Source organism: Tamandua tetradactyla, chromosome 2 (genome assembly GCF_023851605.1).
Source record: "Tamandua tetradactyla isolate mTamTet1 chromosome 2, mTamTet1.pri, whole genome shotgun sequence".
Lineage (NCBI taxonomy): Eukaryota > Metazoa > Chordata > Mammalia > Pilosa > Myrmecophagidae > Tamandua > Tamandua tetradactyla.
In genome coordinates this window covers 60,443,311-60,468,743 of record NC_135328.1, presented here as the reverse complement: position 1 = coordinate 60,468,743, position 25,433 = coordinate 60,443,311, and the positions used below count along the sequence as shown (strand labels likewise).

At 42.5% G+C, this 25,433-nt stretch overlaps 1 protein-coding gene across 5 annotated transcripts in view; it reads left to right on the top strand.

The window, feature by feature from the left end:
* Window positions 1-24,056, top strand: part of UNC13B (unc-13 homolog B) — a 289,854-nt gene extending 265,798 nt beyond the window's left edge. The window contains exons 24-40 of one of the 5 annotated variants that reach the window (XM_077147808.1): window positions 10,276-10,400; window positions 10,977-11,062; window positions 14,810-14,936; window positions 15,177-15,273; window positions 15,504-15,647; window positions 15,958-16,035; window positions 17,020-17,097; window positions 17,789-17,877; window positions 18,113-18,265; window positions 18,376-18,499; window positions 18,610-18,666; window positions 18,870-18,950; window positions 19,914-20,061; window positions 21,487-21,543; window positions 22,394-22,486; window positions 22,674-22,833; window positions 22,965-24,052. In XM_077147808.1, coding sequence (XP_077003923.1) covers window positions 10,276-10,400; window positions 10,977-11,062; window positions 14,810-14,936; window positions 15,177-15,273; window positions 15,504-15,647; window positions 15,958-16,035; window positions 17,020-17,097; window positions 17,789-17,877; window positions 18,113-18,265; window positions 18,376-18,499; window positions 18,610-18,666; window positions 18,870-18,950; window positions 19,914-20,061; window positions 21,487-21,543; window positions 22,394-22,486; window positions 22,674-22,833; window positions 22,965-23,250 — 1,983 coding nt within the window. In that variant the 3' untranslated portion in view covers window positions 23,251-24,052. Of the gene's footprint in view, window positions 1-10,272; window positions 10,401-10,976; window positions 11,063-14,809; window positions 14,937-15,176; window positions 15,274-15,503; window positions 15,648-15,957; window positions 16,036-17,019; window positions 17,098-17,788; window positions 17,878-18,112; window positions 18,266-18,375; window positions 18,500-18,609; window positions 18,667-18,869; window positions 18,951-19,913; window positions 20,062-21,486; window positions 21,544-22,393; window positions 22,487-22,673; window positions 22,834-22,964 lie in introns of all 5 variants that reach the window. The other 4 variants (XM_077147807.1, XM_077147811.1, XM_077147810.1 and 1 more) reach the window with 4 other exon arrangements.
* Window positions 24,057-25,433: the final 1,377 nt, after the last annotated feature.

Here is a 25,433-nt window from a genome sequence, read left to right as displayed (position 1 = left end):
TTTTAGAGTAAACTCCTGTTCTAGTTTGCTAGCTGCCAGAATGCAATATACTGGAAACAGAATGGCTTTTAAAAAGGGGAATTTAATAAGTTGCTAGTTTACAGTTCTAAGGCTGAGAAAATGTCCCAGTTAAAGCAAGTGTATAGAAATGTCCAATCTAGGGCATCCAGGGAAAGATACCTTGGTTCAAGAAGGCTGATGAAGTTCAGGGTTTCTCTCTCACGTGGAAGGGCACATGGCAAACACAGTCAGAGTTTCTCGCTCATCTGGAAAGGCACATGGTAAACACGGTGTCATCTGCTAGCTTTTTCTCCTAGCTTCCTGTTTCATGAAGCTCCCCAGGAAGGCATTTTCCTTCATCTCCAAAGGTCGTTGGCTGGTGGACTCTGCTTCTTATGGCTATGTCATTCTGCTCTGCTCTCTCTGAATCTCCTTCATTCTCCAAAATGTTTCCTATTTTATAGGACTTCTGAAACTAATCAAGACCCACCTGAATGGGTGGAGACATGTCATCACCTAAACCAATTTAACAACCACTCTTGACTAAATCACGTCTCCAAGGAGATGATCTAATTACAAGTTTCAAACACACGCATTGAATAGGGATTAGAAGAAATGACTGCCTTTACAAAATGGGATTAGGATTACAATATGGCTTTTCTGGGGTATATACATCCTTTCAAACCAGCACAATTCCCATCAGTTCACAAAATATGCATTGAATGTTTATTCTGGGCCAGGTTCTGTTGCCCTGTACTATGAGAGTACTGAGCTGAGGAAAGCATAATCCTCCTTCAGTAAATTCGCAGTCTCATGACCACATATATAACTCCAATCAGAGCAATTTGTTCAAGGAGCCTTGAGAGAGGAATACAACTGAAGTGATTCCAAGGAGAAGTCACTCTTGACCAGATATCAGGAAAAGCTACATAAAACAAGAAGCATTTGAGACAGACCTTGGAAAGCAGATAGACTCTGAATAGCAAATGATGGGAGGACAATCTAAATCTCTTGGACATTTACCCTTTAGTATATACATCCGATTTGTAATACATCCTGGGTCCTCCTTTGTAAAGAGTAGAATCTTGTTCATGCTGCCTATTCTCATTCCCAGGTATACTTTTTGTACTGGCCTTATCTTTAAGCCTTCTTCCTTTTAAGCTTGAAAAACCTCCCTTTGGTTCTGAAGTCCATGGTTTTCCTTGGTTTGCCCAATACGCTTTGTGCTGCTATGCAATCTATCTATGGATTCTCTCCAGTTAAGGTAAAGTGCTGTTCTCAGACTTGATTTTCAAACACACAGGGATCTCTCTGAATATTTAGTCTCTCTCTTCCTTAGCATGAGATGAACTTATACTTTGGAAGAGGAATGATAAAACATTCAGGAACTTTCTATAGCCTTTGTACCTTGCTGCCTGTTTTTTACTTTCTTTTACTCTCATTTTCTCATTATTCATTATTTATCCTGGAGTATAAATGTATCTAAGGTTAATTAAAATATCTCTCTGCTTTGGGGAGCTCATAGTTTGGTGGAGGTGTGAGGCAAGTTTATTACCTTTATTGTTGTCTATCATTTTATTGTTACTGCATTTTGTTGTAGTTATCTATTAAGTCTATCCCAGAGGTTCACAGAAGGAGCTCAAAGGAGGCACATCTAACTAGACCAGGGAAAACTTCTCAGAAGAGGTAAAGCTCAACTTAAATTGTGAAGAATTACATTCACAATTCACATTCACAACAAATGAGTTGAGGTAAAGTGTAGAAGAAAAATACCATATGGAGAAATAGAATGTTTGGAGGAGCAGAATTGTGAATAAATATGTTAATTTAAGGAAGCATATGATATTTAATTAGGGCAGTTACATCAGGCTTTGGAGTTCAGCTCTGGGATCAAATCTTGGTTCTGCATTTACTAGCTATATGGCCCTTGGCATATCATGTAATCTCTTGTCCTTCAGTTGTCTCATCTGTAAGATGAAGGTGATAATTTCTACCTAATGGAATTGTTATGAATATCGAATGAGATAATACATGTAAAGTTCTTACTAGAGTTCCAGGCACATAATAAACTCTAAATAAATGGTGGTGGCATGGTGATGGCTAGACAAAAGGGAAGCATTAAGGTACAAGGTTGAGAGAGGTATGTTCTGAATAACCTTTGTGTCGAACTAAGGAGTTTGAACTTTATTGAATGTTATTAAAGGGCTTTAGCAGAAGAGTAACACCATGAGATTTTCCCTGTGGAAAGGTCACTTACAGCTAGATAGAAGATGGACTGGATTGAAAATCAAAGACCAGTTAGGAAATTCTTTTTTTTTTCTGTTCTACGTATATAATCAGTAATTCACAATATCCCATCACATAGTTGCATATCCATCATCATGATCATTTCTTAGAACATTTGCATCAATTCAGAAAAAGAAATAAAAAGACAACAGAGAAAGAAATAAAACGAAAACAGAAAAAAATTATACATACCATACTCCTTACCCCTCCCTTTCATTGATCACTAGCATTTCAAACTAAATTTATTTTAACATTTGTTGCCTCTATTATTTATTTTAATTCCATATGTTCTACTCATCTGTTGACAAGGTAGATAAAAGGAGCATCAGACACAAGGTTTTCACAATCACACAGTCACACTGTGAAAGCTGTATCATTATACAATCATCATCAAGAAACATGGCTACTGGTATAGGCTGAGTCCCCAGTCTTGGGGTTTGTTCATATGAAACTTAACCCCACAGGGGATAGGATAGGTCAAGCCTACTTAAAATTAAGCCTAAGAGTCACCCCCAAGAGAACCTCTTTTGTTTCTCAGATGTGGCCTCTCTCTCCAGCCAACACAACAAGCAGACTCACCACCCTCCCCCTGTCTATGTGAGACATAACTACCAGGGGTGTGGACCTTCCTGGCAGCCTGGGACAGAAATCCCAGAATAAGCTGAGACCCAGCATCAAGGGATTGAGAAAACCTTCTCGACCAAAAGGGGGAAGAGTGAAATGAGACAGAGTGTCAATGCCTGAGAGATTCCAAACAGAGTCGAGAGGTTATCCTGGAGGTTATTCTTATGCATTAAGTAGATATCACCTTGTTATCCAAGATGTAATGGAGAGGCTGGAGGGAACTGCCTGAAAATGTAGAGCTGTGTTCCAGTAGCCATGTTTCTTAATGATGATTATATAATGATATAGCTTTCACAATGTGACTGTGTGATTGTAAAAACCTCGTGTCTGATGCTCCTTTTATCTACCTTGTCAACAGATGAGAGGAACATATGGAATAAAAATAAATAATGGGAACAAATGTTAAAATAGATTTAGTTTGAAATGCTAGTGAACAATGAAAGGGATCAGAAAGGGGTATGGCCTGTAAAATTTTTTTTTCTGTTTGTTATATTTTTCTGTTGTCTTTTTATTTCTTTTTCTGAATCGATGCTAATGTTCTGGGAAATGATCATGATGATGAATATGCAACTATGTGATGATATTGTGAATTGCTGAGTGTATGTGTTGGGAATGTTTGTGTTTCTTGTAATTTTTTTAATTAATAAAAAACAAAAAAAATTTTAAAAAGCAAAAAAAAAAAGGAAACATGGCGACTGGAACACAGCTCTATATTTTCAGGCAGTTCCCTCCAGTCTCTCCATTACATCTTGGTTAACAAGGTGATATCTATTTAATGCGTAAGAATAACCTCCAGGATAACCTCTCGACTCTGTTTGGAATCTCTCAGGCATTGACACTTGGTCTCATTTCACTCTTCCCCCTTTTGGTCGAGAAGGTTTTCTCAATCCCTTGATGCCGAGTCTCAGCTCATTCTAGGGTTTTTCTCAATCCCTAGATGCTGAGTCTCAGCTCATTCTAGGGTTTTTCTCAATCCCTAGATGCTGAGTCTCAGCTCATTCTAGGATTTCTGTCCCATGTTGCCAGGAAGGTCCACACCCCTGGGAGTTGTGTCCCATGTAGACAGGGGGAGAGGGTGGTGAGTTTGCTTGTCCTGTTGGCTGGAGAGAGAGACCACATCTGAGCAACAAAAGAGGGGCACTCCACTATGGAGGAATATACACCTAGACAGGGTGCCCCAAAATACATGTGGCAAACAATAGGGAGAAATAGACTTATCTACAGGAATCGCTGGAGACTTCAACACATGACTCATGCTAACAGATAGAACATCTAGAGGAAGATTAATAAAGAAACAGAGAACTTGAATAGCTCTAACAGGCATATATAGAACATTGCATCCCAGAACAGCAGAATATACATTTTTATCTAGTGGTGTTGGATTATTCTTCAGCATAGACCAGGTTGGGCCACAAAACAAGTCTCAGTAAATTTAAAAAGATTGAAATTATAAAAAGCCTTTGATCATAATGGAATGAAAGTGGAAATCAGCAATAGGTGGGGGACTGGAAAATACACAAATTTTTGGAGGTTAAACAGCATACTCTTAATTGGTGGGTTGAAGAAGAATTTACAAGGGAAATCAGTAAATATCTCAAGACAGTGAAAACAGGAACACAACATTTCAAAACTCCTGGAATGTAGCGAAGGCAGTTCTGAGAGGGAAATTTATAGCCCTAAATGCATACATTAAAAAAGAATAAATAACTAAAATCAAAGACCCAAACACATGTGGAGGAACTAGAAGAAGAACAGCAAACTAATCCCAACACAAGCAGATGGAAAGAAATAACAAAGATTAGAGAAGAAATAAATGAAATTATGAACAACAACAAAAAAAAACAATAGAATCAACAAAACCAAAAGTTAGTTCTTTGATGTATCAACAAAATTGACAAGCCCATAGCTAGGCTGATAAGGAAAAGAAGAGAAAAGATGCAAATAAATAAAATAAGATATGGGGGGGGGCAGCATTACTATTTACCCCACAGAAATAAAAAGATCATAAAGAATACTATGAACAACTGTATGCCAGCAACTTCGATGAAACTGACAGTTTTCTAGAAGCAACAAACAAACTACACTGACTCCAGAAGAAACAGAAGATCTCAACAAACCAATCACAAGTAAAGAGATTGAATTAGTAATAAAAAAATCTCCCAACAAAGGAAAAAGCCCTTGACCACGGGGGACTTCTACCAATCATTCCAAGAAAAATTAAAAAATTAATACCAGTCTTGCTCAAACTGTCCCAAAAAATTGAAGAGGAGGGAACACTAACACATTCTATGAAACTAATATCACCCTAATACTAGGTAAAGATGCTACAAGAAAAGAAAATTACAGGCCAATCTCTCTAAAGAACATGGACGTAAAATTCCTCTACATAATATTTGCAAATCCTCAGCTTCACTAGCTATTAGGAAAATGCAAATCAAAACTACAATGAGATACTGTTTCACACCTACTAGATGACCAATATTTAAAATAAAAGAAACAGTAAACCACAAGTATTGAAGAGGATGTGGAGAAATAAGAACATAATTCACTGCTGGTGGGAACATAGAATGGTGCAACCACTGCAGAGGACAGTTTGGCAATTCCACAGAAAGCTAAATATAGAACTGCCATATGATCCAGCAATTCTACCTCTAGGTATAACTCAGAAGAACTGCAAGCAGGGATGTGAACAGAAACTTATACTGTGATGTAAATAGTGACATTATTCACAATTGCCAAAAGACGGAAACAGCCCAAGTGTTCCATCAACTGATGAATGGATAAACAAAATGTGGTGTATACATACAATGGAATATTATTCAGCTGTAAAAAGAAATGAAGTTTTGGCACATGTGACAACACAGATGAAACTTGAGGACATGTTGAGTGAAATAAGTGAGACACTAAAGGACAAATATTATATAACCTCACTAATATGATCTAAATATAACTAGCAAACACATTGTGTTCATATCTAGAACATAGGTCACCAGAATATATGACTTTGTCATATCTCATTCCCTATTCTAGGTTCCATATAATTATATTGTTTAAGTAAAGTGACCATGCAGGTTAAATTAGATGTTGTGCATTGGAAAGTATAAATTTTGAACCAAATAAACATCTCTTCCTTTGGTCTCACAAAAGTTGAAGCTTTAGTCAATAGCATCCATTACCCTCTATTCTGATTTACCTTAGTCCTAACCAAGTCCATTTCATTCATATCTCTAATTGAAGTCTGATCTCCTTTTCAGCTTCTTTGACAGTTGCTATGGTATAATGCTGACTTTCAGAGCTGCAGAATTCTGACTTTGAGTCTCAGATGTCACATAGGTCCCCACAGTTCCAAAGAACTACTAAAGAGCTCCACATCTCAGAATTTATAAATAACAGTTAAAACTCAGGAATAGATGTGACTGCCTTAAGAGCTTACAATCGAGGAACGTTTATAATAAGCCTTTTAGAACATTCTGTACTCCTTAATCCATCTCTGCCCATGTTCTCTCTCCTGATAACCTGTTCTCTCAAATTTACTTCTCAGCATTTGTTCATTATAGTTAGTTTATGTGTGAGACCGTACAATATTTGTCCTCTCATTTCTGGCTTATATCACTCAAAAAATGTCCTCACGGTTCATTCACCTATCTGCATGCCTCACAACATCATTCCTTCTTGTAGCTGCTCAATATTCCATTGTATATATATATATATATATATATATACCACAATTCCCCGCTTTCAGTTCTTCCAATTATTTACCTAGTAATGGGGTTGCAGGGTCATATGGCACCCTGTACTTAGCCTCCTGTGGAACCACCACATTGCCCTCCAGAGGAGCTGCACCATTCTACTTCCCTACCAACAGTTAATAAGTGCATATCTCTCTCCACATTTTCTCCAGCACTTGTATCTTTCTGTTTACTTTTTAACAGTTGTATTCACACACCAAATAATTCATCTTAAGTAAACAATCAGTGGCTCCCGGTACAATCATATAGTTACGCATTTACCACCACAGTCTGTATGAGGGCATTTCCATTTCTTCTGCAAAGAAAGAGCAAGAGGGGGAAAAACTGAAGAATAAAATAAATAAAAAGGAGAAACAACACCACCACCAAGAAGCCCATACCCGTCCCTTATAATCCCTTCTGAATGACATTTATCTTTGCTTTTGTTACAATAAATGGAAGTAGAATACAACGTTACTGTTAACTATAGACTGTAATTTGCATTGATTGATTTTCTCCTTGTATACCTCCCATTTTCAACACCTTGATATTCATTTGTTCTCCCCCATATAAGCGCTTTCTTATGGTTGTAGATTTGATCACCATCATTGTCCACTCTAGGTTTTGCTTAGTTATGCAGCCCCATTTTTTATCCTCTGTCTTTCCTTCTGGTACCATACATGCCCATAGTTTTCCTCTTTCAACCATATTCACACTCGACTTTGTTTATTATACTTACAATATTGTGCTACCATCAGATAGTATTGTGCTACCCATTTCTTGATCTTGACAATTAATCCTGTTGAACATTCTGTACTCCTTGAGCACCAAATGCCCATTCTCTACCCTCTTTATATTTCCTGATAACCTGTGTTCTTAATTTTAACTCTCAAAATTTGCTTTTTATTGTTAGTTCATATTAGTGAGGCCATACAGTATTTGTCCTTTTGTTTCTGGCCAATTTCCTCAACGTAATATCCTCATGGTTTATCCATGTTGTCTCATCTGTTATGACTTTATTCTGTCTTAAAACTGTAGTGCTCCCTTTGGTATTTCTTGTAGAGTAGGTCTCTTGTGCACAGACTCTCTCGTTGTCTGTTTGTCTGAAAATATTTAAAACTCTCCCTCATTTTTGAAGGACAGTTTTTCCAGATATAGAAATAGTATATGTAGTTTTTCTTTCAGTTTCTTAAATATATCATACCACTGCCTTCTCACCTCTGTGATCTTATCAAGTTTACCTTGTATGTGATCGATTGCTTTTCTCTTGCTGCTTTCAGAACTCTCTCATTGTGTTTGACATTTGGACAATCTGATTAGTAAGTGTCATGGAATAGGTTTATTCAGATCTATTCTGTTTGGGGTATGCTGCACTTCTTGGATCTGTAATTTTATGTCTTTCATAAGAATTGGGAAATTTTCAGTCATTATTTCCTCTATTATTTTTTCTGTTCCTTTCCCTTCTCTTCTTCTTCTGGGATACCCATAATACGTATATTCATGCTCTCTGTGTTGACATTTAATTTCCTGAGACCCTGTTCATATTTTTCCATTATTTTTCCTATCTGTTCTTTTGTGTAGAGGATTTCAGATGTTCTGTCCTCTAGTTCACTGATCCTTTCTTCTTTCTCTTCAAATCTGCTGTTGTATGTCTCCATTGTGTTTTTCATTTCCTCTATTGTACCTTTCATTCCCATAAGTTCTACCATTTGTGTTTTAAGCTTTCAGGTTCTTCTGTATGTTCTCCCAGTGTCTCCTTTACATCCTTCATCTCTTTTGCCATATTTTCCTTCACCTCATTGATCTGATTTAGTTTTTTCAACTCCTGTTTATCATTTGAGGTGTTAGTGTGTTCCTTTGACTGGGCTACATCTTCATTTTTCCTAGAGAGGCTCATGATTCTTTGCTGATGTCTAGGCATCTGATTTCCTTTATTAGCTTATTCTGGAGGTTGTTTTCTCTTTTATCTTGGGTTTTCTTGTTTGTTGGCTTTGTTCTCTATCTGTTCTTTCACATTCAGTTCAATTTATTCTAGACCTCTAGCATAGCTTCTGTTTAACTGATCAGAACTTTTCATCTCTTGTTTTTCTGGTTCTTGCTCTGCCTATAAGGGGACTTTTTTTTTTTAATTTCAGATTTTCCCAGAAAAGACAGGCCCAGGTCTCAGGAAGAGGGTGTAAACAGTATCAAGTTTCCCTAGGATAAGACCCAGCATGTTGCCAGTCTTTCCTGTGAAGTCTCTTTATTCTGTGCTTTTCCTATCCTGCCCAGCAGGTGGTGCTTATCAGCCTGCAGCACCCCACTGGTATCAAGTGGTGCAGAACCTTTAATCCTTAGCAGACCTGTCCCTGCCAGGGGTGTGGTTGAGACAAAAGCTGAGGTAGAAGGCAGGCTTAAGCTGTTTCTGCTTACCAGCCCTTGGTGTTCAGATTCTCTAAATGAAAGCCACCACTTGTGCTGGGTTGTCCCCATCCCTCCCCATGCCCATCTCCCCACCTTTCTTGGGGAAAATATTTCCTTTAGGGGATTATTTCCTTCTCCCAACCAGTTATTTTGTCCGTCAGACAGACCTTAACTCCACCCTTTCCTGGGTCAGTGCTGACAACTGAAAATGCCTGAGGCTTCTTTTTTGTTAATGGGTTGCTAAAAAGCTTTAAAAAAAATTTTCTTCAGAACCAGTACCCAGCTCTGTGTGCCCTTTTTCTTGGGGCATAGCCCTTTTCCAATATTCTGAGTTTAGCCAACTCTAATAGCCTTTTTTTCCCCATCAGCCCCACCTCTCTGCTGGGAGAGACTTCAGGGGCCCTTTCATGCTTGCTCTGGGTGGATCTGTCTGGCACTTATATTCAGCATTGGCGCTTGCTTGAGCTGTTCTTGCCTTGTTCCTATTAGGGACTGCTTCTTTTTCTCCAGGGAAGTGTCTCCACAACAGCCTGTCATGACAGTAGGGGAGAGGCACCAGTCTCTACAGTGTGGGAAACAACTTACAATTCTGTGCTGTGATCTTGGCCCTTCCTCCCATTCCAGAATGCACTGTAATGTGTATCTGCTCACGGAAATCCCCCAAACGGTTGTTCCAAATAGTTCCTGACTATTTATTATCTGCCCTAGAGGATTAACTAAAATTCCACACCTCCCTACACCACCATCTTTTCCTACAGAATTTGGATGGAACTTCTCAGAGCTGGGATTTGAATGCATGTGAGGGTAGGAGTGTCAAAGGAAGGACACCACTAGAAGAGAAGGGCTACCAGTGGGGGTTACATGGAACTAGACCTACTAAGCGAGACTGGAGTGGCTTTTTATTTTATCCAGGAAGTCACTATACCCAAAGCTACTGAGAGAAAGAGGAAAGGAGATGGGCCCCTTTGTGTATCCTGTACTGACCAAGCTTATTAGAGTAGTGCCCTGGAGCTGGGGAGAGAAGTTGTCAGGGGTAGACTCATTGTGTCCAAGGAACCTCCTTGCAGTTACCCTTCTGACAAAACAAGGAAGGTCTTGAGGAAAGCAGACTCTATGAGAGGAATGGTACCTAATTCTAGAGAAGGGAGAATGAGTATAGGAGGAGAAAGGTTGGGAGACGCTATCCACATTCTCCTCTTTCATTCTTTATCTCCGTCTCCTTTGGACCAAGAAGCAAGAGCTACCCCCAGAGGAACAAGGGCCTAGCATTCGAAACCTGGATTTCTGGCCCAAACTCATCACTCTTATTGTGTCAATCATAGAGGAAGACAAGAATTCCTATACACCTGTTCTAAACCAGTGAGTATCACTCCACTAGGTCTTGTCTTGTTTGTGACTGCTTTGTCCAACAGTCTCTTTCCTATCTCTGTGTGTTTGCAGTACCACCTCTTCTTGTCTGTTCATTGGTGCCTCTATCCCTTATATCTGTTGGAATAACTATTCTGGAAACAGGTGTAGAAATATAATGTGTCCCCTTCTCACACTGAGCCAGCCTTCTTGGATTGAGAGGCCTCTTGAACTATGGCTTCCAGGGAACCCCAAGGGCCCCAGAGACCATGCGTGTATGTCCATTGTGAATAAAGTGCCTTCTTATAACCCAACACCTTGCCCTTTCTCCTCCAGCTTACTTAGCCTATGCCTTTCTTTGTGCTCCAACCCTTTGCCCCAGACCCTTATTACCAAATGGGATCCTTTGTCCCCACTTGTCCCACCACTGGTCCCTGGTCTCCTTTTTTCCAGATAAAGTCTAAACCTGTGTCCTAAGCTTCTCCTATCTTTAATCTGAACTCCAAGTAAGAGACACTTTAGCCTTGAAATCAATCACGTAAATTGCTCTTGCCTTGTTCTCTGACTGTAGCTTCTTCCATCATCCAGGTTTCCTCAAGAGTTGAATGTGGGAAAAGTCAGCGCAGAAGTGATGTGGCACCTGTTTGCCCAAGACATGAAATATGCTCTGGAGGGTAAGGGTCTGCCCAAATCAGTTGGCTGTGAGGCCCCTCCCAAGCACCTTATTCTCTGTCTACTCCAAAAACAACTATAAGTTCTGGGTGAACAGTATAATGAAAAACTAGAGGGATTCTAGGCATGGTGGGAACTAGGCCTTAGGAGGCAATGGTTTGGCAAAGCTGTGTGGATACAGATCCCTTCTTTCAGCTTTGGAGTGAGTGTCTAAGATTTTTCCCAACTCAGATAACCAACTCCTCCCATATTGGGTGCTCTTAAGAGGCCCAATATAAGATAATAGTTTTTCATAACTTATCTTTACAGCTTTAAGGAATCAGAAAACCTTAAATACATAGGTAGATAAAGTTATTTTCCCATACTGCATGCGCCTGACCTGGTATTCCTTGAAAGTTGCTCTGGATGGGTATGATGGAGCCAGAAAGATATTTCTTCCCTTATTCTTCCTGTAGAGCAGGGCCACAGATGAACTATTATTCATCCTGTTCATTTGGCTTGTTCTTTGATTCCTTTCCCACTGTAGTACACATTCCCTACCTGTGTCAAATATTCCCAGCTGTACCCATCTGTGTTCCCTTAGCCACCTTTCCTGCCTATTTATGTATGTCAGTCTTTGAAAGTGGATCTTATCTCCTCAGTCTTTGAAAATGGATCTACAAGAACAGGGAGCAGTCGGGGGCAAGGGCAGAGCAGAGTCTGGATCTGTTATTTGGGTGGAGTGGCAAGGGGAAATGGATAACTCGGACTCTTAAACTCTTGAGACTTAGAATCAGTGAGTTGAGGCTGGAAAGAAACTTGAATATCTATGTTAAGTTCGAGACAGCCCCAGACTGTAATACATAGTGCATAATTTGGCCATAGAGTAGTGACTACCTCCTGCCCACAGTAGGATCGTTCCTGGCTCTGTAGTCTATGCTTTAGCCGGGCAGGCCGATGAGGAAGTCACTTGTCTTTCTCTCCAAGGCAGCAGTCAGTGAGCCTGATAGGGGCCTGTGGTCCCAGTTCTTGAACAACTCCAGTTCCAGTGAGTTTGGGGGCAAAAGATGAATACCTGTAAAAGAAGAACCAACTCCCTAAGACAGTGTAAGATACTGTCTTGTGGAGTTCTGGAGGTTTTCAGAGATATCTAAGGAGCTAATTGAAAATGTGAAACTTAGGTGCTAGGCTCCATGTCTTTTACCTCGTATCCACTAAGTCAGCTCTTTTTTAATCAGTTCTATATGAGTAGGTGAGATTTCTTTTTTTCTCTCTCTCTCCTTTTGGCACGTGCATGCTCAAGGTACCAAACGCGGAACTCCCTCCTGGCTGCAATAACTCTATTACTGAGCCACCCCTGCACTGCTCGAGTTTTCTTTTTTAAAAGAGAATTCTGCTATTGTTTAAAACAAACACAAAAAGGTTAAACACTCTTGCGTTGAGAGAAAGAATCAATAGTGCCCTGGTTTCCAATCTCAATTACACCACCTATTTAGCAGTATGCCTTTGGACCGTGCCACTTAATTTCTGTGAGCTCCCATTTTCTCATCTGTAAGTGGGGGGCGATGATAGCATATATTTCATTGAGCCTCTGAAATAAATGAGATGTATAAAACATTCATACACACTGCCTAACACACTGAATAAATCTTAGTTATTAAGGACAATAAGAAACCAATGTAGGCTCTTGAGCAGAGACACAAAGTAACATTTCACCTCATTGGAATATGAAGGTGGCCAGAGAGAGGTAAAACTAGAAGCAGTAGCTCAGATAATGAGGGGCTGTTGTAATAACTTAGGGATGAAGGGGTTGGATCTGGGATTTGAGCCAAGAAATGGAGAGGGAAGAAAGAATGGGCTGTGATAGACGTTGGAAGGAAATCATAACAGGACTTAGTGCTTGTGGGATTAGGAGGGCAAGAGAGAAGGAGCAGTGTGGGAGCCTGGACGATAAAAGGACAATATTGCTTCTGACTGGGAAAGGAAAGTTGAAAATAATATCATTCACTAAATATTTTTTAAATAACTTTATTAAGGTAAAATTTAAGTACAACAAAATAAAAATAAGAGTACAATTTGATGAGCGTTGACTAATAAACACATCTGTGTTATACACTACCCCAATTAAGGCCTGTTACATTTCTGTCACTCAGAAAGTTCCCCTTGTCCTTTTGCAGTAAATCCTCACCCCATTCACCAAGTATTTATTGAATATTTTCTCTTTGCCATACACCGTACTAGTTGTTAGACCCCCAAGCAGGTAAATATGGGATAGTCACAGGCAAGTCTGTGAATATGTGATAGCTCACAGGCAAGTCTGGAAAAGTAGACATATAGATTATTAGTTATAAATGCTACAAAAGAAATAAGGGTAGGGTACTATGAGAGCACACAGGAGAAGCATGTAACTCTGACATAGAGGGACAGGGAAGGCTTCCTGGATGAGGTACTAAACAAGCTGAAACTTGAAGGGTAATAGGACTTCGCAGGTGGAAAGAAAGGGAAGTAGTAACAAGAAAGGGAGATAGAATATTTCATGCAGAGAATACAGTATGTTCAGAGGCCTGGGGTCTAGAGAGAGCTGGCATGCTTGAGCAACTGAAAGCAGTAATCTAGTGTGGCTAGTACTTTAGAGTATAGGGCAAGAGATGAGTGAATGGTAGCAGAGCCAGACCATGAGAGAGGTGCCAGGTGATAAAATTCCTGGGTCTGGGAACCCTTTGAGGCTGAGCCCCAGGCTTCCATTTCCTCCTTGAGTGTCTGCTGCCCAATTCACCCAGCTGCCCCAATACTGGGTGTTTTGCCTTCACTTGGAGGAGGAATATCACCCATGGCAACCCAAAGTTGAGCAATGATAGATTCTCCAAGGAAACTGGCCTTCTCTGTTGTTCAGTACTTTCCCCCATTTGCTTGCTTTTACCATTATGTTATATAATACACACAATTCATTTTATTATTCAAATTAATGATTCAACTAAAGGGAATGGAAGAAGAGAACCTGTGAGTGTGGCCAGTGCTCCAGACTCTCCAAGCATGCAGTCCTGGGTTTTCCAGAAAGCTCTGGGGCTTCAGCTAAATGATATGTCAAGTCCAAAATTTCTGTTCCATTTTTTGTAGCATGATGGCCCTTTCATCTGGCTGTGTTTCCATGGTTTCCAAACTGACTATTCTTATTTGCATACTTCTCTGAGAGCTCCTATTTTCAGCTCTGCTCTGGAACCTTTCAGTTTATCTCAAGATCCTGTTATGACATGGCTGCCCAACTATCCTTTCTGTCTGCTTGGGCACTTTGGTTTTCCCTGTCTCTGTGTAGTTGTCATTCATGCCATGTATTACTGCTCATCTCTGCATTTAAGCCCAGTCTGAGGGAGTGGTCCAGCTACTTGGGTATAAAAGCCCAAGAAAACCATGGGCTCTTTCCAGTCCTGAGCAGTCTCCTCTCTAATCAGCATCAACACCTACATCCCTTTCTTTTTTTCACTAGAAGCCAGGGCACTTGGCACTTCTAAAATCTAGAGCAAGAAACCTATAGGCCTTATCTGGGAACCTAGCTGAGTCTCTCTAGCAGAAGATTTGGGCCAGGCTCTTAGAGAGGTACTGAGCAGACTGTTGGTTGTGGGGAGGTGGCTGTGAGGAAGAATTTGTCAGTCACCTTGTTCTAAGACACCTGATAGAGCTACCTGGCTGGATCTGCTGCCTTGGGAGAGCTCAGTAACCACATATGGCCTCTGCTGCCGGGACCTGACCCAACCTCCCTCCCCCTCCACTAGAGCATGAGAAGGACCGGCTGTGTAAGAGTGCTGACTACATGAACCTGCACTTCAAGGTCAAGTGGCTCCACAATGAATATGTGCAGGATCTGCCTGTCCTCCAAGGCCGGGTGCCTGAGTACCCAGCGTGAGTCCTTGTGTGGGCACTGAGGAGGGAAGGGAAGAGGGTCCCTTTAGTTTAGTGGTTGGGCAGGGGTCAGTAGTCTCAGTTCAGTTTAGCAAGCCATTCTTGAAACTGCCTGTTCTGGGCACTGCTGTGGAAAGAGAAAAGTGTCAAATTATGCCCTACCTTCCAGAAGATCCCTGATTGATATCAGGCTTGTGACATATGCCAACCACTAGCTTCAGCCGCCTGTTCTGACTACAGGTGGTTTGAGCAGTTTGTGCTGCAGTGGCTGGATGAGAATGAAGATGTGTCCCTGGAATTCCTGCGTGGAGCCCTGGAACGAGATAAGAAGGATGGGGTAAGTTGGGGGGTTGGATTACACAGGGGTCAGGCTAGGTTTCCAAGCAATTAGCTTTCTACAGAATGGGCTTGAGCCAGGATGATTTTTTCCTGCCCTGCAGAATCCATAAGAAGGGTTATTAAAGACCACAGGGCCACTACAAGCTTAGGAAACCCTTTTGAACTCTACAAGCTTGGGGAAAAGATAGCAGCTGAGGAGGGTGACGCTGTATGTGTGGCCTTCCTTAGTTCCAGCAGACATCAGAGCATGCACTCTTTTCCTGCTCTGTGGTGGACGTCTTCACACAGCTCAACCAGAGCTTTGAGATCATCCGGAAGCTGGAATGCCCAGACCCCAACATCCTTGCTCACTACATGAGGAGGTTTACTAAGGTGACCATGATCCTCCCCTCCTCCCCTCCCTGGCCATCACTAACCTTCTCAGCCCAGTCAGAGGCCTGGGTTCATATAGGCTTCTCTCCAGAGTGACCTTCAGGTGGGGCCTAATATTATTCCTGTCTCCTTTGCATGTGTCTGGGGCATGTAGATGGATCTGTCTGAAAGCTGGTCTGGGATTGAAAGGGAGCTTTGTTCCTTTCTATGAGATTCACCCCTTAACTCCTTGTTATTTTTCTCGGATGAGAGGGACCTCAGGCCAGATCTCTGTGGAGAGAGCTTTTCCTTTGCTTTTCTCTTTTCTCAGACCATCGGGAAGGTGCTGATGCAGTATGCAGACATCTTATCAAAGAACTTCCCAGCTTATTGCCTGAAGGAGAAATTGGTGAGGGGTTAGGCCCTGGGGCCCTTAAAAAAATGGAGGACATGCGAATATTTCTTGCTTTTGAAGCTTACCTTGGAGCTCAGGGTCAGGGTGATGCTCCTGACTTCCTGATTCCCACCAGGGCTTTGTTCCCTGTCTGTTCCTCTACATATCTGCCTGACTGTATAAGCCCGCTGTATTCTAGTCCTTTGAGATCTATTCCACAGAATGAAAATTTGACCAGGAGTTCCTCTGAGCCTCCATTTGGTACTTTATCCTCTACTAAGCCAAGCTTTGCTTAGTTTTTTTTTTTTTTTTGGAATGTTTTTTTTTAAAATACCAAAAAACACAAAGCAAATGCAAACATTCCTATTTTGATCATTCCATTCTACATATATAATCAGTAATTCACAATATCATCACATAGCTGCATATTCATCATCATAATCATTTCTTGGAACATTTGCATCTATTCAGAAAAATAACTAAAACGAAAACAAAAAATTTATACATACCATACCCCTTACCCCTCTCATTGATCACTAGTATTTCAAACTAAATTTATTTTAACATTTGTTCCTCCTATTATTTATTTTTATTCCATATGTTCTACTCATCTGTTAACAAGGTAGATAAAAGGAGCATCAGACACAAAGTTTTCACAATCACACAGTCATATTGTGAAAGCTATATCATTATTCAGTCATCATCATTTGCTTAGTTTTTTAAATGAGAAAATTTAAGATATTCAACAAATTATAAAAAATACCATGAACACCTGGGTGCCCACCACCCACCTTAAAACAAAAGCATTTTCTTCTAGTCTTCATTCAAGGAAGATTGCTTGAATTAGCTCCAGATTTCAATGCTCAGGGACAGTCCTATGTAGTATGTGTTGTGAATTCCCTGTGGCTTTCAGAGTAGCATGAGAGGGGGATGTCCTCTAGGCTAATGGGCCCAGTGCTCAAAGAAGCCAAGACTTAGTAGCTCCATCTGTCTTTGAAGCCCTGCATCCTGATGAACAACATGCAACAACTGAGGGTCCAGCTGGAGAAAATGTTTGAGGCCATGGGAGGAAAGGAGGTAAGTCTTAGGATTTGGGGCCTCTGCACTTTCCCTTTATTCATGAGCCCCCTGGCCACCCAATTCCACCCTCTCTTGACCTAGGTATACGTCAGGAGCTTAGCTTGGTGTACTAGTTAGGATTCCAGAGAAACAGAATCAACAGGAGATAGTTATATATGTAAATATTAAGGGACTTATTATAGGAATTGGCTTATGTAATTTTAGGGATTGGCAAGGCCATATTCTGTATGGCAGGTCACAAACTGAGAATTCTGATGAAGGTTTCCATGAATTACCAAGGAGAAAATGACTGGCTGAAGTAGAGATAGAAATTATTCTTTCTGATTGCTGAAATCTTCAGTTCTATCTTTAAGGCCTCCAACCAATTGGATGACGAGACTCCTGATTATTGAAAGCAGTCGCCTTTGTTTATGGTTGTAATCAGCCATAGATGCAGTCAACCAACTAATGATTTTGTGGACTTAGCTATGAAAAACCTCACAGTGACAATCAGGCCAGCACTTACTTCACCAAACAACCAGATACCATTACCCGGCCAAATTAACCATCACACTTGGGGCCTGAGGCTGGCTTGAGCTGAGAGATTCAAGTAGGCATTGGGGTGAAGGCCCTACAAGGAGTGGGGACACAGGAGGGGAGAATTGAGTAGGATAACCAGCTTAGGTAGTCCTACTTCCTGTGGTTATAGTTGGACTCTGAAGCTGCAGACAGTCTGAAGGAGTTGCAGGTGAAACTGAATACAGTTCTGGATGAGCTCAGCATGGTTTTTGGAAACAGGTCAGTGGCTCCCAAACATACTAGATTGCTGGCCCTCAAAGCCAGGTATGGCCCCCTTAAAGCCCCTCCCCCAGCACCCATCTGTCCAGCTGCAGGTACCTGGGTCTTCCCTGTATTGCTCTGCCTGTCCCTGCTGGAGCTGCACCATGAACATGCTGGGATAATAAAGCTGATGCTGCTCTAAGGGCATTGTGTGCTTAGGGAGGGGAGGGCTGCACTGTGGGCACATGTGTAGTTTCCAGGTGCGGATTGATGAGTGTGTTCGACAAATGGCTGACATCCTGGGCCAGGTTCGGGGACCAGGAAATGCATCCCCCAACACCAGGGCCTCAGTGGCTCAGGATGCAGATAGTGTACTGCGGCCTCTCATGGATTTCCTGGATGGCAAGTGAGTACAGAACTCAAGACTATCCTGTGGGGAAGAACAAGGCAGACAGATGAGGGGCCTTTCAAGGATGGGAGCTCTCACCTGACCTCACCTCTTGCCTGGGCCTGCAGCCTCACACTCTTTGCTACCGTGTGTGAGAAGACAGTTCTGAAGCGCGTACTGAAGGAGCTATGGCGGGTGGTAATGAACACAATGGAAAGGATGATTGTTCTGCCCCCACTCACTGACCAGACGGTACGGACACTTTACTTCTACTTCCTCCTACTGTCTCCCTTCTCCTCATTCCCCTCTTCCTGATCAAGTTTGGAGTGCTCTTCTTTAGGATTGATCCCCTCTCTGCCTAGGGTGCCCAGCTGATCTTCACTGCTGCCAAGGAGTTGAGTCATATTTCTAAACTCAAGGTATTCTGTGTGTGGAGACCTTCTGTGAGGCATGTTTCTTCTGAGACCATGGGGACAGGGTGTTGGGAGGAAGGAATTGGAGCTTTAGAGAATAAAAATGAGGGGAAGAAGGGAAACATATAACTGTGGCCTGGCAGTTGGGGGCAAGGCTTTCATGACGTTCCTGAGCTGTCTTGATGTTGCTATTTTCTCTGGGGTTCTAGGACCACATGGTGCGAGAGGAAACTCGGAATCTCACTCCAAAGCAGTGTGCTGTTCTTGACCTCACCTTGGACACCATCAAGGTAGAGACCTCCCCTCTACCAGACAATCTCACTATCACACACACACATGGTCCTGGCATTCCACTCTGCCAGACTGGGTGTCCCCCAGGGCTCTTGCCATTCCACATCTAGAAGAGAGTGATTTTTATGTTCATTTTTCTCTGCTATGCCCATATTCCTGCTTGGGAGCAACTAAAAAGTTGCCTCCTATATTTTACTTAGATGACTCACCCTGGATCCAGAGCACTTGTTCCTGGGTTCTGAGGACATTCTTAAATATGTCCCGCATTCCTAAATATTCCAGATCTCAACAGTTGAGATCTGGCCAACTTTTTCCTTTTCCACTTAAGTATAAAGTCATTTGTGTTTTCAAAGGATTTTTTTCTACCACCCATTTTTTCATACGTATTGCACACAAGAAACCATGCACTTTGAAGTATACTGAGAATCAGATATGGTTTCTACCCTCAAGAAGCTTATTATCTGGTAAGCTGGTAATAAGGCAGGTACACACAAACCATAGCTCAAGACACTAACGTATGTCTTAGGTAGAAAGTTCTCTAATCATTCAGCAGGGTAAAAGAACATTTCTGGCTATTAGCCCTACCTGAAGTATCTTTCCCTGTTAAAGACCCATCCTTAAACACCACTTCCAGGAACTCTTTTTGGTGGCTACTCCCTTTCATTACCCCGAAATAACCAAGTGATACAACTGCATATAGCATTTTATTATGAATGCACTTGTCTTAATCTCATTCATCCCTTACCAGGGTGACTCTTTACCCTGAGAGACTATAATTCTGGCTGTGTGGATATTCCTGACCTTATTGTTCATTGATAGGCTTGTTATCCTCACCATCCTCTCCTGGCTTTTTCTACCCTTCATTGAGCCTCTGCTCAGATGTTATCTCTCTGAAGATGATGTCAGAGAACTGCCTCTCTATAAGGGAATGAGGCAGTAACAGGTGCTGTTTTATCTTCCAGCAATACTTCCATGCAGGAGGCAATGGGCTCAAGAAGACTTTCTTGGAGAAGAGTCCAGATCTACAGTCCCTACGCTATGCCCTGTCTCTATACACACAAACCACAGACACCCTCATCAAGACCTTTGTGCGCTCACAGACTGCCCAGGGTAAGACCCCAAAGGCTTTGGGTCCCTGTTTCTGTCCCTGGGGAGTCAACATATTCTAGCCCCTTTGGGAAGACCCAGTTACCTTTTCAGAGAGCCTCTAACTCAGATTCCAGGATTTTTGGGGGGATCCAATTCTTAGCCCCTACCGCATACCCTACCAGACTGGAGAATTATAGTTTGGGAAATGTGCCAGAGATCTCTTTTCCCAGACCTCATCTTTCCAGTGCATGTTTATTGAACTTAGGGAATACATCCTGCCTGGCATGGGAAGAGAAGAAAGAAAAATCTATGAGGGAGCCTTGAGAATGTATGGTTGGAATACTCATGGAGGCTCATAGATTTGGGAGTTTGGCTGGAAGCTGACCTGGGGAAAGACTCTCCAATTTTCCAGTGTGACTGAAGAGAAGACCAAGAAAGGCAAACCATGGGAACAGTTGAAGGGAGGGCGCTGTCATGGGTCACTGAGCATAGCTATGGCTCCAGCTCATGCGAAGCTGGGTCCCAGGGGACCTCCCTGCTGCCATGTAGCCTATCCATAACAGCCAAAAAAATCTGTACAGACATGGCTTATACTGAAATTCTGACTTTTACCCTGGAGTAAATCCCTCCGAAGAGGATCCTTGAGGTACACTTTTTCCAGGGAAACCTGGACTTGCTGCCTGGGGGGTGAACCTGGTGGAAGGGGTGGGAAGACTTAGGCTTTACTTACTGACTTGTAGATCAGGTGCACAGAACTGATTTGTGGTGGAAGAGGGATCTGAGCTGTTAGACTGAAGGCAAAGGGAAATGAGAAAATAGAAGGAACCTGTAGTACTGCTCCATTCCCCACATCTGTTCTTACCTCTAGGTCAGAATGAGAAGAAGAGGGAACAAAGGAAGTAGCTAGGAGTCTTGCTCAAAAGGACAGGAAGAACTTTTATAAAGCTGAGTACATACAAGGACCTATTTAGGGAAGAGATGGGTAAATGCAGAAAGGCTTTTTTAGAAGCACTGAACTTGCACCTAGATATAAAGATGAAGAGAGGCTGAAATGGGTCCATAAGAGGCTAGGGCAGGGGTGGTGATTTTCAAGTAAGACTTTTAGATGCAAGAAGAATTTGAATGTATGTGTGCATTTTCTACCTAGGAAATTAAACCTGCAACCTCTCTCTTTCCTGCCCCACTTATCTCAGCTACCTTCTCTCTGTCTTCTCTACTGCTTCTGCCCCTGGTTTAATTGATCTCTGGCCCTCGAAGTCTAATTTGGAGCATTCAGGCACTGACCTTATCTTTGACTTTTCTTTCCACCCCTCCCCCATCTCTGTATTTCCTCAGAATATGTATAGAGCTGCTCTGTATGGCTGTTAACACCTTAGACCTCTAACTGATTCTTCTTTCTCTATCCTACTGCTGCTACTGCTTCTTGACTTGCCTGTCCTCACTCAGTGCATGATGGGAAAGGTATTAGGTTTACGGCTAATGAGGACATTCGGCCAGAAAATGGTATGTTATACACCATGCAGATGTGAATCTAACATGGGTCAATCTAATGTGGGCTAACATCACCTATGAACTAAAAGAAACTGCTGGGGGTGGAAGAACAAGGTGTCAAAGTTCAGCAGCTCTATTCCAAGTCTTAGAGATGGGAGATCTATTCATACAGTCCAGGAACGGGATTAACAAGAGTTTTGCCTTCAGAATCCACCCCCAAATAGAAAGACAAAGATAAGTTTTATCTGTAATACACGGTAGAGGTGTTTCCCCAAAACAGAGTGGGGCCTCTGCTGAGGGAAGCTTGCAGATTGGCTCTTTTCAGAGATTAAGATTGAGGAATTGTTCTGTGGAGGTGTCCAGGTTTGAATAAGACAAAATAGTTTCTAAGCTGGGCAGCCTCCTGAGCAGGGCCTCCAAGAGTCCTGGGGACGGGTGGGAGGTGCTGTTTTTGTCCATAAGGGGCTCATATTGTTCCAGTAAAATACACCATAGGGTGGACATATTTCCCAGACATCAGTATAAGGTGACAGCATTGTTCTTCCCAACAACTTTCAATTAAAGATTCCTCAGCTTAGAAGATAGGAGAGGTTTGTGGGACCTGAGAACTTCTTGGTGTATATTTGTAATAAGTTCAGCTCGAGATGTTGCCAACCTAACTTTATAATAATATGATACACAGTCCCATTCTTTCTCCCTTTTTTCCCTTATGCTGTTGCCTACCCCATGACTACTATGGATGATTGATTCTTGCTTTAGGTTATATAGTGGTAGCCTCCTAACTCCTCAGTTTTACATAGCATAATTAGGCCTGAAGTTCTAGAGTTCTGTAATGGGGGATCATCTGCCCATCTGTCCCTAGGCTCTGGTGTGGATGATCCTGTGGGAGAAGTCTCTATTCAAGTTGATTTGTTTACACACCCTGGTACTGGGGAGCACAAGGTCACAGTGAAAGGTGAGTGGCATGGTCTTACAGATAGATCCCTGACCTTTTCTGCCCAATGGCCACACTCAGTAGTCAAAGGGAAGAGCTACTAATCCCAGCCCTCAAGCTCAACCCTTCTCCAAGGGGAATGCCAACTGGAACTCAATAACTGGGAATACCTGGTGAGATTCCTCACAGGTTTCCCTTGTTTGGGCAGTGGTGGCTGCCAATGACCTCAAGTGGCGGACAGCAGGTATGTTCCGGCCCTTTGTGGAAGTGACTATGGTTGGCCCGCACCAAAGTGATAAGAAGAGGAAGTTTACAACCAAGTCTAAAAGCAACAATTGGGCTCCCAAGTACAATGAAACATTTCACTTGTAAGTTATGGGACAGGGAACTGCAGGACTCTGGGATGGGAGTAACTGGGGAGTAAGACTTAAAAGAGGAGGGGAGGGATGGGCTGGATGATATTTCTGTTGAACTCCTACCTTCCACCCTGTGCTCATAGCCTTCTGGGAAATGAAGAGGGACCAGAGGCCTATGAGTTGCAGATATGCGTGAAGGATTACTGCTTTGCCCGGGAGGATCGCATGCTGGGGCTGGCCGTGATGCCTCTGAGGGATGTGGCAGCCAAGGGTAGCTGTGCCTGCTGGTGCCCCTTGGGCCGGAAGATCCACATGGATGAGACAGGCATGACTGTTCTCCGGATTCTGTCTCAGAGGACCAATGATGAGGTGGCCCGAGAATTTGTGAAGCTCAAATCAGAGTCTCGTTCTATGGAGGAGGGAAGCTGAACACCTTTGACCCTTTTTCCAACCAGACAGCACCACTTCCACATGTCAGGGCCAATGGGAGGTAGCTTTGTTAGAGTCCTTGTAGTCAAGAGGCCTTAACTTTCAGTTAAGGATATTTAAGGAAACATTTTGGGTGGTAAGGATATGGCTTTTCACAGAATGAGCCAGGATTCCCAACCAGCAGGCCTCTGGGGCTAGGAGCTAGGCTGTGGGGGTTATGGCATTGGGAGAGTTTCCATAAAAAGAGAGAGATAGACATTCTTGAGAGTGCCAGTCAGTCTTAGTTGACATCCATCCACTCTATACCGCATCTCTACCTCTCTCCATACCACACCTTATTCAATTAGATACATACATGCAGATCATCAGAAGAGCAAGGGTAGAGGGCCTGGAGCTTGTGCCTGGCTGGTTAGGTAGTCAGTTGAGCCTCCAGGTCTCTCTTGAGCCCTGTAGTCTGGGTTGAGGTATGGCGAGGGCAGGAGCCCACAGAACAGAATTCACACTGTCTCTTGAGCAGAATCCACTGAATAAGTTTTGAAACTGAACAAGATACCTTCCAGAAGTGAACTGTGCTAGCCCCCTCCCCCAGATTACATCTGTTATGAGTAGAACCAGGTTCATGTGGTGCTTCAGAGTGCTGAGCAGAACCCAAGCACCAGAGGCCATCTTTCCAGGACTCCCCTTACCTCACTCCTATAAACAGGGGAATGATGCTTCAGGACATAGGAGGCTGTTCTTGGGTGTGTGTGTGTGTGTGTGTGTGTGTGTGTGTGTGTGTGTGTGTGTGTGTGTGTGTGTGTGTGTGTGTGTGTGTAGGAGGCTGTTCTTGGGTGTGTGTGTGTGTGTGTGTGTGTGTGTGTGTGTGTGTGTGTGTGTACACATGAAGGTTAGTTGAAGGAGCCAGGGTAGAGGACTGTATTACTTTCTTGGATAGGCTTTGAGTAAAGCCAAAAACTGTAGAAACCAGTCTAGAAAAATCTCCCTCACCTTCTGGCTGTCTTCCCCTGTGCAGAAAAAAATCTAGCCCTTGGCCTCTCTCCCTTTCAACTGGGGTGATCACTGTTTCCCTCAAAGATGTTCACCCCTACAGAAGGAGCTTAGACTCTGGCCCCTCTGTGAAGGTTGAATGAAGGGAGGCCCTAACATTCCTTGGGAGGCTAGAAACAGACTGTTTCAGGGACTTCCCAGAATCTTGCCCAGAGAAGTGATGTGCCCTCTTGGTAGCAGCCTCCCAGAATTCCTGAGGACTAGGCATTGTCTACAGTTGTATTGGCCACTACATGAAACCAGAAGCCAAGAACCTTTGCTATTGTTAATTGTTGTATATGCCATTATTACAGGAGATTGTATACTAAAATAAATTATCTTATAGCAGCCTTTGGTGTCTGGTAATTCTGCTAAAGTGTGGAAAACCATCGGAATGACCATCCTATATAAAAGTAGTTTGTACCAGTGGTGCTTTGCTGCTTTACTCTCCTGCACCTTCCCCCAAGTGTGGAGCCTAAAGCACTTCTAGATAAGCATCAATTAATAAAGTAGCAATTGGCGGGTAACATCTTGGCCTCAACCAGAAACCACCAATCTGATTAACACAGACATGGGATGAGGGTCTCAGCTTCTGCAAAGGTCTTGAAGAGATGACATTATGTGCCAGTGAGAGCTAGTTCATGCTATCTCTTTCCTTTGTCCAGAATCACTAAACTCAAGCTGAGCTTTAAGCACTACGAAGAGGCCCCACTGGGGAAAGAATTTGCCCTCAGGGTTTGGCAGAGGGCTGAGACTGACATGGACAAAACAGAAAGTTAAGCCTAGGAGTGCATATGGGCCATTTCATTCAGGCTGTTCAAGGAAGAGCTGGAGTAGAAAGTCTACTCCCAAAAGGGAGGAAACAAGGTAAAACAGTCTTCCTCCACATGGGATTAGAAAAACTGAAGCAAGAAATATCTATGTGGGATTGCACTATCACTACTTGCCGGGCAGGGATGGAGTGGAGGCACTGGGAGGTAATTTATCCGACTTCCCACTTCCTCACTTCCATTTGTGCTAAATAAATCCTTTCAATGGATTTCAGTGGTCCAGTCATTTAATTTCCTTCTCTTCTCCCAAACCATTTGCTGTTGTCTGTCATTTCTACCTTTAAAATGTTTCTTGATCCATTGACTCATCTCAATTCCCACTACTCA